Source organism: Ambystoma mexicanum, chromosome 4p (assembly GCF_040938575.1).
Source record: "Ambystoma mexicanum isolate Mex_15411 chromosome 4p, UKY_AmexF1_1, whole genome shotgun sequence".
Classification (NCBI taxonomy): Eukaryota; Metazoa; Chordata; class Amphibia; order Caudata; family Ambystomatidae; genus Ambystoma; species Ambystoma mexicanum.
Genome location: NC_090927.1, coordinates 989,015,967 through 989,029,133, shown reverse-complemented (window position 1 = coordinate 989,029,133; position 13,167 = coordinate 989,015,967). Strand labels below are relative to the sequence as shown.

The window sequence follows — 13,167 nt, the reverse complement described above, 5'->3', positions numbered from 1 at the left end:
CCCACTGAGCTACCTTTCTCAACAGGCTGTGGACTCTGAAAGACACATACGGTTAGGGCACTGGCAGCTCCATGTGAGACTTACCTGACATAACTGGCTTGTCAACAGCTCTCGGCCTCTTTGTAGTATCCTACATGAGTTAGGAGATTCATAATGAGGCTTTGAAATGTGCTACATTTTTGGCAGTGGGATGCAGTAATCGGACATGGGAGAAGCAGAGATTTTTTTTAAAAGCACAAGACCAAGTAGGAGGGATTGAAGTATATGACAGCAGTGCCATCTTCTCACACTGAAGAAGTCTTGCATATAAATCTTGCATATAAAACAATACATGTTCTGTATTTTTAATGTGGGGGAAGACCCCCCTCCCCCGCAGCCCTCCCAACCCCACCACATCCCCCCACTATATTAATTTCCCCTACCCAACCCCCTATATATTTTTGGGGAGAAATTCATTGTTTTCCATGCAAGGTTTTCTACCTTGCAATAATGGTATTCGATATTTTGTAGTGATACCGGTGGGAAGAGCTCAGACACTGTTCTTGCTCAGTACTTTAGATTGTTGCAGAAAATGCCAACGCATGTTCGTGCTATGTCATTACAGCAGCTCTGTTAAGAAATGCAGGTACTGTCCCAAAATATAGCAGTTCTGCTAAGAAATGTTGGCGTGATGCAATCAGCCCTGCTGTGAAAAATTGTCATTGTGCCATGACGTGGATATAGCAGCTCTGCTGATAAATTAGGCTACTTTGCCTGAATATCCAGCAGTCCTGTTGTGAGGTACCAGTACAATCTGTGCCACTGAAAATATATACAGCACTGCTTCACCTGCATCCATATACTGGCTTGCAGTGGCTGAGTGGGTGGTCAGAAAGGGAGTTAAAGACCACATCCCCAGCTATTCCTTGCTCTCTAAGACAACAAACCATGCTAACCAACTGCTTTCTGGGAGGCTCTCCTAAAACTTTGACAATAAGAACCCAAAGCCATTAAATGCAATTGGTGTGCTCCCGTGATGAAAAGAAAAAGTATGAAATACCCATGATGCTGGCTGCAACTGTGCTACCTCTAGTAAAGCTGATTAAAACAGAGGAAAATAATACAAAAATGCAGCCCTAGTTTAAGACCATTTATTTTATTTTGCACAAACCTACATGTGTCCTAAAGCAACGTGTAAAGCATGTTCATGATTCAAAATGCATTAATAACACTAAGCTACAAAATGGAGGCAGGTGAACAAAGTGAACGAAACACAAAATTCCCTTCTACATTACTCAAAGTATTATCTTGCTAGAATTATTAACAGAGGAAAGTGTTTAAAAAATAAACAGCAGGACTCATCCCAGTTGCTTCTTTCAACGAACTGTATAGATTTCTAAAGTAAAGAGTGGATTTGGAAGCTGCTGCTTGTCAGGATATCACTAGTGAACTCATGATTTATGGGGTTCTGCTATAAATGGCCTGTGTAAGCTGTATGCAAGGAATAATTAAAAGGGCCATATTGACAAGATTTCTGTATGTAAAAAGGCCCCATACACACCTTATCTGGAGGGCTGTATACAATATGGAGGACCATTGTCTCCCATAGGCACAAATTACTCTTTTCCCTTGGAATTTTTGGGATCTTCCTAGGTGGCAACACAACGAGTAATGGTGTGAGTCGAAGTGTGAGTCACAACCGTTCATCGTCGTGCATCAGTTAGGAGAGCTGCGAGAGGAAAGATGGCCAAGGAACATCAAGACCGGAACCATCTGCTCCCTTCGGGAATTGAGTTGGCACCAGCAGTGACAGAAGAAACATTGCCCAAGGGGCGAGTAGCCAGTGACTAGACATCAGTGATTCTGGAATGGCAGGCCAGAAGAGGAAGACACTTGTTGGCTCAATCCCCGGAAGCTCCTGAGATCATGAGACCACCAGAAGGCCACCCGGAAACCAGTGATGATGCTGACGCTGAGGATGATCACTTTGCAGTCTACCACAACCCATTTATAGATTAGACAATAGTGTGGGTTCCTAGGTTCAGATCCCACTCTTAGGGGACCTGATCCTCAACCTGAAAGTGTTCCTCCCAAGACCAATCCTGATCCTGCATCGCAGAAGAACCCTTACCCATTCCTCCACATGTTGATAGGGACCCTAACTTGGTACAGTGCACAATGCTGGATCTGGGGAAAACCCTAGGTGAGGCCCTGGCTGATCTCCGTCATTCCACCAGGGAGAACAGACCTATTATGGAATTACTATACAATTCACAAGTAGTCCAGAGCAAAGTTCCCATTGTCCGTTCCTCACAGTTGTCTGTTCCTCCTTTCATAGAGCATGTCACAGGGTGTGTAGTTGTACTGTTGGCGGTGCCTGAGATTCAGGGAAGTGGACTGCAACCGGTGGCCTGCAGGTCTAAATCATCGCTTCATAGATGTATTGATCAGGCCAAGGCTATCCTCGGGGAAGAGGATAGTTCAATGGGATGAGGGGAGACAGGCGACATGTAACCCCCTACTGGCAGAAGAAAAGAAAAAAAGACTGATAGCCCCCTCCATGCAAGAGTCCTCCACAATTTTTATTTTCAAGTCCAATAAGGATCCAAGCTTGCCAGACTCCTATTGACCGATAATGAATACCGATGCCAGGGACTATTCCAAAGTTTTGTCTAACTGCTTGATGGTTGCGCTTTCGGAACTTGATCCACTCGGATTAGAAAGGCTTTATAGTCAATAGAAGTGCCCATGATAATGTAAGGAGGATACTTCACTTTATTGATGTGAGTGGGACTTGAGATGAGTCTGATTCCTCTGGCTACCCATAAGGATTTTGATCAACTTGATTGGGAGTTTTTCTATACTCTTTTACAGATTTACATATTTGGTCCAATATTTGAACAGTATCTTCTTGCTGATTACAATGCCCTTCTACCAAAATATGGGTTAATGGTCATTCAACAGAGACTGTTTCAATCGCCACAGGCACAAGACAGGGATGCACGTCATCACCATTGCTGTTTGCCGTGTCCATGGAGCCATTTGCTAAAAGGGTTAGGTATAACCGGAACATTGGGGGTATAAGGACAATGAATACAAACTCGCAGATGTTTTGGTTACAGATGCCGCTAACTCCATGTTTTCACTTATAAATGAGGTTGTGAAGATTTCAGGGTGGTCTCTGGGTTCTCAGTCAACTACTCCGTCTCAAGGATTAGCTGTCTCGATCTCTCACGAGACCGAACAATCATTCAAATGGATTCTTTCCTCCCACTGATTCATAATCTATGATATCCCAATCCCAGCGCAGCTGTTCTCCAGAAACTTTTCTGCCACCGAGGGCCCAGCGCAGCTCTGCATCAGCTCAATCCGACACCTATACATGCCCGTGCCAGATAGTTAATTGGGCCAGTATATATAGTGGCACCGCGCCCCATGCCTTCCGTTCCCAATGACTTCCATTCCTTTTTTTCCAAACACTCTGTTCGCTAATCGGGAACAAGCTCCTCAAGCTAAATATTTTTCTCTGTGAAACACAAGACTGTGCTCATCCTGACAGACAACAAAGTGGCCATGCACTACCTCAACAATCAAGGTGGTGAGCGGATTCCAAGATGGCCGCCGAGGGGAGAGCTGCGTGAGCGAAGCACTCTCATCCCCTGATGCCCATTACAGTAAAGAACCAGCAAAAAGTGCTATCGCCAGGCAGGGATTTCGCGTATAACCAGCGGTGGTGGCGCAGAGCAACGTGACCACGGGACGGCAACAGGGCGGACTGTGCTCAGTCCCGAATGGTGTGGAGCTCGGAGCGCCAGCAAGCCACCTCTGCGACCAATGCTGTGCAGATAACTCCACGTGCCCGCTGCCACAGGCACAAAGGTGCTTTACTGCAGGGGTCAGGCGACCACAGAGTTCAGTCGTGGCAGTTCACCCTCATCAGGAGAGCCGGTTGGCGGCGGGGCTGGGGGAACTGCTGGCCTGCACCCGAGAAGACATCTAAGGAGGCTGCAGACTGCCGGCTTCCCTGAGCAGGCTGTCGGGAGAAGGAGGAGGAGGTGGGATACACATCCCCTCACTGAAACTGGACCGGCGATGCGGCAGGGCCACAGGGGGGCCCTGTTTGGGCCTTACAAGGCAGACAGCATTTTCAGCAGCAAGTTGGCCGATCCAGCTAATTCTGTGTCCTCTTTTCCAAACTGTGGATCAATACACGATCGTCAAACTAAAGAGGATGAAGCGTGATCTTGGCATTGTAGTGGCATTTGTTTCCTTTTGCGGTCTTCTCTGTAGCAGCCTGGGTGAGCGGATTTGGTTGCTCTAGCTGACGTTTAAGCTGCTTCACACAGCTGGCATAGTTCTCGCTATCTGGTCTATCTGCAGACACTGCAAAATCCAGGTCTACAGGCAGCCAGGTATCCCATTCGTTAATACGGTGTAAACCTGGTGGCATAATTCTTCATACAGTTGTAAACATGGGTCAGGCTAGCCACATGTTGATTCAACATCGTCTTCTCCTCTGGCCTCAGGGTGCCCAGCACTGCTCATGAAGTGCCCTCTTGAAAAGGAGTCTGGCACGTTGGAGAGCAGTGTGAGAAATTTTGACCTGCTGTGCAGAACTACAGGACAGTGTTGCAAATGGTTCTATGTTGTTTTACCGACATGAATTTTTTTTTTATAAATTATTATTTTCAACAAAATTATTTCTAAAAAACAAATGGATTATTTTTTTTATATATTGGGTTCAACCCCCAACCCCTCTTATCCCCTCACCCCCTCTATATTTCGATGTGTTTTTTCAATGTCACTTTTTTTGTTAAAAATGACATTGAAAAACACCTGGACATACCCTGTGCCTTTCCATGCCCAACAAGGGAACAACACTATCCTACTTGAATGGGCCTTGCAGAGGCACTGGCTGGTTGGATCAATAGCTCAGAGTTAATGTGACAACTGCATGGATCTGAGACTTACCAGCAAGTCGAGTTTCCAAATCAGATAGTGTTTAACCTGCATGGAAATGGTTTGAACCCAATTAGCAGAGTGTTATGTCCTGCTTTTCTTCGGATGCATGGAGTATTGAGTGTGCATCATGAATGAGTGTTGGGTCTGTGTCACGTCTCTGTTCAGGTTTTTCTGCCGGGGCAGTCAGAGCCGACACAGAAGGGTTAAGGATGTGCAGTGCTCTGTGTCTACCCCATCACCATCCTACCTACCTATTCTATCCAGTCTGGAAATAAACTTAATGGAAGGACCGTCAGCTTGCACCATTGTCATGTGGTGATACCCCCATGCTTTGTACTCACCTTCCATGTAGGAGTGCTACACCTAATTCTTTTTGCTGAACGATTCCTCATCATAATGTGGCTCCTAATCCTTTTGTATCATCAACTTTGATCAGTGCATCCTCACAGGCTTTGTCTCTGTTCTGTCTTCTTTCCTTTTTATGCAGTTTAAGGGAGGAAGGTTCATTATTTCCATCTTGTTATGGGATTAAAGGAATGTGGATGGCACGTCATCAGCGAATGATGATGTGGAGCTTTGGGTCTGTGCTCCTTTGCTCCGTTTCACGTTTATCTGTTGGAGAAGCTGGTGCAGACCCCCTAGGGTTGGGTATGCCCAGTGCTCTGTGCCTACCTTCTTCCAACCTAGCAACCCCTCCTGCGATGCATTGTATCTGGAAATAAACTATCAAGTTTTAATTGGTGAGTCAAGCTATTATAAAAAAAAGCTCCTAAAGGAGGCTAAGTCTATTGTGCTTTGCAGAATTTTTTATTCTATTGTATGCAAATTAGGAATTTGTACATGGCATCATCAAATAAACCAACAGACCAACAAAAAGGAACATGAACTCTATTTGAACGACTACAATTTTGATATTTAAGATGGCTTTCATCACAGCAGATCAGTCACTTAATTTGCAGTGACCTCAACCCTGTTCCATAGTAAGTTCACACCAATGTGATCAATGGTCCCAATGTCTATTGCGACCAGTCACAGTGACTAACTCATTCATGACACTTTTATAATGGATCACCATACCAAAACTAGTAGGGACCGTTACTCATTAAGTATTGACAAATAGATGTTAGCAGAGCCATGACCGCCACATGATAGGACCATGTCCAAGCCTGCCTCCTTACTTAGCTGAAGACATTTTATAAATGTGTTATAAAGGTGTGGTAATACATCTATAGTGCTGATCAAAAGCAGTGCACATTTGGTTGTTGAAATATGGACAGAACCAATAGGTTGAAAAAACATGGAAACATCCCCTTTTCTAAAAAAAAAAAAATTAAAAATAAAATACATTTCGATACATAACCAAATACAATAAAAAAAATAATATTGAAAACGCCCCTCAATTTTCATAAATTAGGATTGCAATCTTAAATATTAAATTCCAGTCTAACATGGTGGTGCTTCTGTGATTCAACTCCAACCAAAAGAAACTGGTCCTTTCTTTGCGACCATAATTTGGGAAGGAGGACAGCCTCAAACTTGCATATTGTTGATTGGAGCCATTTCTGGGCAGCCCATAAATGCAAGGTCACCTTTTCTATTTTTACCACAACAAACATGACCGCTTTAAAAGTGCACCATAGGATACTGTGGGACATTGTAATGCAGGTCAAGATTCATACCTAACCATGACTCAACACTGTTACCTTGGAGAAATGAGGCACAAGCCTATTCATCAAAAATAAATTGTTCACAGATCATTTCCAGCAGCTAGAAAGAGGAAAACGGGCATTTAGGTACGTCCTCTAGCCAGTGAGCACTCCATTCTGCATGCACTGCAAGCTACGTCTTATACCTGACGTCAGGATCAAAGTTCTTTCCTAATGGGCGCACGTCAGTTGTAACTAGTTATCCCCCTTTCTATTCTCAACCAACTCCTATATTATTTCTGCCATGGCTAATCTTTAAGACTGGCTGAACTACCCACAGATCAAAAATTATAAATTGACACCCACGGGGCATATCTAACTGCTGTATAGCAGAGGTTAACATATTAGGATGGGTCACAAGTCCAGTTGTTTACAATCAAGGTTGACGAACGTTAGAAAAGTCCATGTTTGTTTCTCATAAAGCTAGTGGTCAATGTTTTGAAGTTCAAGTTTGGGAGACAATAATTCGACACCCACCAATATGGCGCCCGAGAAGCCCTTGCATTGAAATATTTGCTAACAGTCTAGTTATTTGCAGGCTTTTCTATTGTTCACCAAACATGGTTGCAATTAGAATGCAGCAAGTTTTCTTGCATTTAGTAGTGCTGGCAAAAGTGTTCTTGAAGATAAAGGAATATGTTTTTGAATACATATAAAGTGAGTCTCTAATGTGTTTTCAAGTTTGCATTGCAAATGAGCACTTTCTCCTTTTTTATTACTTCATTTACATTTTTGATGTTCATGTATTTATTCTTTCACACTGTTTTTTCCACCCATATCAACTACGTTTATCTTCCGTCTAAGGTGAGAGATTTTCACATTTTTGTTTTTTCATTAACTAAAGTAGTGGGTCTATGATGAATGGATAGATTCATTTATTTTGTGTCCCTATTAGGCCCATGTCTTCTTTAAGAGACATTTTAGGACACACTTTTTCATATATTCGTATGAAGGTTATTTATTTATTTGAATTTTTATAAGGCACCACATGCCTGCAGGCCTCAGAGCACACATGTTACCTCATGTTTTGAGATAAGTGGGAGAAAATAGTGTCTTTTACTTTAAGTGAACCCACAATAATTTGCATTACATTTTTTCTTCCCCCTCCCCCCCTCTTGTTTCATGTTACTTTCTAGGTGATAAGTTGTTACACACCATTACTCGTTGTGTTGCCGCCTAGGACGATCCCAAAAATTCCAAGGGAAAAGAGTAATTTGTGCCTTTGGGAGACAATGGTCCTCCATATTGTATACAGCCCTCCATATAAGGTGTGTATGGGGCCTTTTTACATACAGAAATCTTGTCAATATGGCCCTTTTAATTATTCCTTGCATACAGCTTACACAGGCCATTTATAGCAGAACCCCATAAATCATGAAATGACTTCCATTCCTTTTTTTCCAAACACTCTGTTCGCTAATCGGGAACAAGCTCCTCAAGCTAAATATTTTTCTCTGTGAAACACAAGACTGTGCTCATCCTGACAGACAACAAAGTGGCCATGCACTACCTCAACAATCAAGGTGGTGAGCGGATTCCAAGATGGCCGCCGAGGGGAGAGCTGCGTGAGCGAAGCACTCTCACCCCCTGATGCCCATTACAGTAAAGAACCAGCAAAAAGTGCTATCGCCAGGCAGGGATTTCGCGTATAACCAGCGGTGGTGGCGCAGAGCAACGTGACCACGGGACGGCAACAGGGCTGACTGTGCTCAGTCCCGAATGGTGTGGAGCTCGGAGCGCCAGCAAGCCACCTCTGCGACCAATGCTGTGCAGATAACTCCACGTGCCCGGTGCCACAGGCACAAAGGTGCTTTACTGCAGGGGTCAGGCGACCACAGAGTTCAGTCGTGGCAGTTCACCTCCATCAGGAGAGCCGGTTGGCGGCGGGGCTGGGGGAACTGCTGGCCTGCACCTGAGAAGACATCTAAGGAGGCTGCAGACTGCTGGCTTCCCTGAGCAGGCTGTCGGGAGAAGGAGGAGGAGGAGTTGGGATACACATCCCCTCACTGAAACTGGACCCGCGATGCGGCAGGGCTACAGGGGGGCCCTGTTGGGGCATTACAAGGCAGACAGCATTTTCAGCAGCAAGTTGGTGGGCCAGGGTCCCTATCAGGAACATCTACTACTGAGAAGGTGGGGGCCCTGCCCTCGGGAGTGAGTGAGGGCACCCATCAGCAATCCTGGGTGTCGGGGGCACTCTGGACAGGAGCACCACTATCGTGAGGAGCGAGAGAGTAGAGCGGGGGGAGCCCAGACCAGTACCCCCCAGAGGGAAGAGTGGGGGAAGGCCTCCTTTGGTGCAGAGGAGTTTTTGCGGTCCGTTGGAGGACATTAGTTGAGGTGCTGGGATAGGGCCTCTCCTTAGCCAAGTGAACCTGTGGCTGGCGAAGAAAGGGCGAGCAGGAAGGGACCTGCACACATGCAGGGGGCAAGAAGGGATCAGAGGGAGCTCTGGACTCCTGGACCGCTGGGAAGAGCAGCAGGAGCGAAGAAGGGGCCCTTCCACTAGGTGTGCACTAGATTTGTAAGGCATCCTCCCCCTCAAACATAGGGAGGCTTGACCACAGTGCCAGGGACCAGGAGAGGCAACATTTGGAGCCCAATCTGGAGCGTACCTTTCAGCATGCCTGTGTGGAGGAGGGGGGGTCACCAGGAGTCGGCTTTCCAGCGCACGGCTGGTCCATGAAGAGGCAGGATAAAGGAACATCTATGGCCCTGGGGCAGTTGACTGGGGAGGCCTATGGTGAACAACACAGCAACCTGGTGAGGAGGAGGGATTTGGTCTCCCTCAATCGGATCCTGCCACACTCATGTCCAAAAAACAAGGGGATGGAATCGCAATCGGCCTCTTAGTCAGTGAAAAAGGCGGATTGGGAACCTGCAAAAACTCTGGCGTAAGGACGGTGGCATCACACCTGGCAGTGACCAGCAGCCCTCTGCACAAGGAGAACCCAGGGGCATGGACGGGCCCTCAAAGGATCAAGTGGTTAGCCAGCAGCTCCTCCGCCAGTGCTTTCAGGACTTTCGGGACAAGATATCGGAAACCGTTCAATCGCAGCTAAGCTTGATGCATGCTGAACTCTCCCAGTCACTGTAGGAAGTGAAAAGGGATATAATGAAATTGGAGGAGTGGGCTGATGCAGCAGAGAATGATATACAAGATATTGCAGAGGACGCCATGAAGATTGACAAGCTGGTTTGACCAGCTGGCAAGGGTCACTCAGAACCTGGAGATCCAGAGTGAGGACCTAGAGAACCGCTCCAGAAGATCCAATACATAGAATAAAGGGCCTTGTCGAAGCGGTGGCAGACAGGGACTTATGTTCGATGGCGCAGCACGTGTTTGCGGACCTCCTGGAGGTGGAAGATGGCTCAGGAATAGAGCCTAGACCGCATTCACTGAGTGGGGCCTAACCTTGGTTCTTCATCAGTATGGGCAGAAAGAGAAGGTGCGGGCGGCCGCCAGGAGGGCCTGTTCGATCAGCTATAATGGCCCAGAGCTCCAATTGTTCCAAGACTTGTCCCATGTCACTCTGGTCAAACATGAACAGATGGGCCCGGTGGTGCACGCTTTGGCTTGAGCTGATGTACGGTATAAATTGACCTTTCCCTTTGGTGTACTGTTTGAATGGGAGGAGAAACAACAGAGTCACCACATGCGAGTAAGGCTTAATGATACTGAGGTTGGAAGAGGAAGAGGCGCCACTGCAAGAATAGAGATCGGTGAAGGAAACGCTCAAAAGAAACATTTGGGAATGGAGAGAGGTCCCGACGAAAGGCTCCAAGAAAAGGGCCCTGAATGGCCCGGTTAAATCCCCTTACGGGAGTCGGGAGGGTGGGGTGGGACTGAAGGGTTCCCACCCGGGCACTACTAAAGACCCACCACAATGAAGGAACTGAGGGGTGACAAGAAAGTATGTATTCACCGCCTGAAGGAGGGCGACTGGTGGTAGGGGGTGGGGAGGCGAAAGCCATCTTGGGTGATACCATCGGTCTAGGGGGACCCACACAGGTTTACTATGGGTTACTACAAGGGCTCAGCTCCTGTCACATCGGTCTGGGGGGAGCTAGAGGCTGGTTGAGCCTGACCAAACTGGGGGTCGGGGGGCAATGGTGGGATTGGGGGGGGTGGGGCAGTGAGTAGGAAGGGGGAGAGGTGGGACAGCTGACCAGAAAGAGGGTTCGGGCCAAAGTGTTATAGTCGGAAGGCCACATTTCAAGCTGATAACTCTTAATGTTGGGGGACTTAACTCCCCTGTGAAGAGGAGGAAGATTGAACACTTTTTGGGGAGGGAGAAGCCAGACTGTGTGGCACTCCAAGAGACTTGCATCCAAAATTCTGACAGTCATAAGCTTAAACTGAAAGGATACCCGCAGTTGTACCAGGCAAATGCTAAGGGTACATGAAGAGGAGTGCTTTTGGCCCTCTGCGCACAACCGGGCTGGTCTATACAGAAACTATGGGAGATCCCGGGGGCAGATGCCGCATATCAAATGGGACAGACAGGGCTACACCCTAGCAGCGGTATATGCCCCTAACTCTGGCCAGGATGGGTTCATGATGTCGGTCATCTCTAAATTGGAGCTCTTTGCGAAGGGTAGGATAGTGCTCACAGGGGATTTTTATTTAGCATGCAACCCTGACAAAGATAGGAGCGTGAGGAACCACCATAACCAGGTGGCCCGACCAAGACGACGAAGGAAGGAGTGTCTAGGCTGGCTCTAGTAGACTGTTGCAGAGAAATGCATGAGGAAGATAGAAGGTATACGTTTTACTCCCATGTCCATAAATCCTTTTCAAGGATTGACTATGTATGGATATCTCACACCCTTTTGGGACAGGTGAGGAAGGTAGACCTGGGGGTAATGGTGCCACCAGATCACATGTCCATTAGCCTCACTCTGCAGAAGAGGGGGAAGGGCACGGGGCTCTGGAGGTGGACGTTCCCAGAACACCACCTTAAAGATCAGGTGATATGTGATGACCTAAGGGGAGGGGGGTAATCAGTTCTTCGCAAACAATGGGTCCCAGGGGATGGATGAACACATTGTATGGGACACATTTAAGTCCACCATGAGGGGGTGGGGGGGGAGGGGACTGGTCGCTAAGAAAGCACAGAGAGATAGGCAGAGGAACCAGTTGCAGAGGGAGCCTGAAGACCAACCTAAGCAGGTAATGGCTAAAATGGAGAAGGATACAAGCAGTGCAGTTACAGAATTCAGACTTCTCAAGGGTCAACTTGTGGTACCCCAAACTAGGAAATCCGAGCAAGCCCTATACCTGCAGCAAAAATATTCTATTAAAGCGAATAAGGCCGATAGACGTCTAGATAGACAAGTGTGAAAGAAGGAAGCATCCAGGACCATCTTAAAGATCAAAGTGGGACAGGGTGGGGAGTGGATGCCTTCATGGAATTTTATGCAGGCTTATGCATCGGAATCGCCAGAGGGGACAGCCCAGAGGGAGTATTTAGCGGGATGCCCCCTGAAGATTTCCACGGCTGGGGAAAGTGAAGCCCTGATCCCGGTTCTGGTGGCCCTGATCAACTCGGGAGAAAGGGCTGAATCGCCCCATCTATGGAAGGGGTCAAGGTGGTCCTGCTCCCCAAGCCCAACACAGACGTTGCGCATTGTGGGTAGTATAGGCCCACAGCTCTAATTACCACAGACGCAGAGATTTACACTATGATCCTGGCGTCTCACCTGGACCGGTTGCTCCATAAATTGCCCGGACCAGCCTGGTTTATTAAACTTGGGCAGACATTCAACCCAACCAAGGCAGCGATTCTGGCCTTGGACACAGGAAAGGCTTTCGACTGTATGGAGTGGCATTTTCTTTTTTGCACCATGGAGGCCAGGGATGGGGGGAGAAATTTCTGCAGATGTTGAGGGCAACTATTGGGATCCAACCCTTCGTATGGCTATCAGTGGCCGGCTATCTCGGGGGATAGGGGTGTCCCGTGGTAGGAAACGGGGATGCCCGCTCTCTCCGCTTCTCTATGCTATTCACCTGGAACCCTTACTCACCCATCTTAGAGATGCTCCCAATGTCAAGGGTATTAGTTTTGGGGGTCAAAAACATAAAGTTATCGCATTTTCAGACAACATGTTGGTGATCATGTCACCGGAGATAATACTGTCAGCAATTCGAAGGGAGTTGGAGGAGTTTGGCATGATGGCAGGCTTAAAGATCAACGACCACAAATTGGAATTGCTCAACCTGACCATGCCAGTGGAGAGAGTGAGAGGACTGAAGGAGACATGCCCCTATATGTGGGCGGCAGGTAGTGTTTGTTACCTGGGGGTACAACTCGCAGGGACCATGGGGGGATTTATACAGGGCTAATTACCCGCCTCTCTTGGAGAGGGTCAAGCAACACTTGAGGGACTGAGCGCCATACACAAGCTCATGGCTGGGGAGAATAAACACCCTGAAGATGATGATCCTCCCCAAGGTTCTGTATTACTTTCAAGCTCTTCCCGTGAGGGTGCCAAGGCATTTTTTTAAGGATCTCCAGAA

The 13,167-nt window shown here is 47.3% G+C and overlaps 1 protein-coding gene across 2 annotated transcripts in view; it reads left to right on the top strand.

Annotated features, from left to right (window-relative positions):
* Nucleotides 1-13,167, top strand: part of MTRES1 (mitochondrial transcription rescue factor 1) — a 184,682-nt gene that overhangs the window by 129,320 nt on the left and 42,195 nt on the right. The window contains exon 4 of one of the 2 annotated variants that reach the window (XM_069606570.1): nucleotides 7,784-7,915. The exons of the other annotated variant lie outside the window; for it this stretch is intronic. Within the exon in view, the coding sequence (XP_069462671.1) occupies nucleotides 7,784-7,915 (132 nt within the window). The remainder of the gene's footprint in view (nucleotides 1-7,783; nucleotides 7,916-13,167) is intronic. 2 annotated transcript variants of the gene reach the window in all.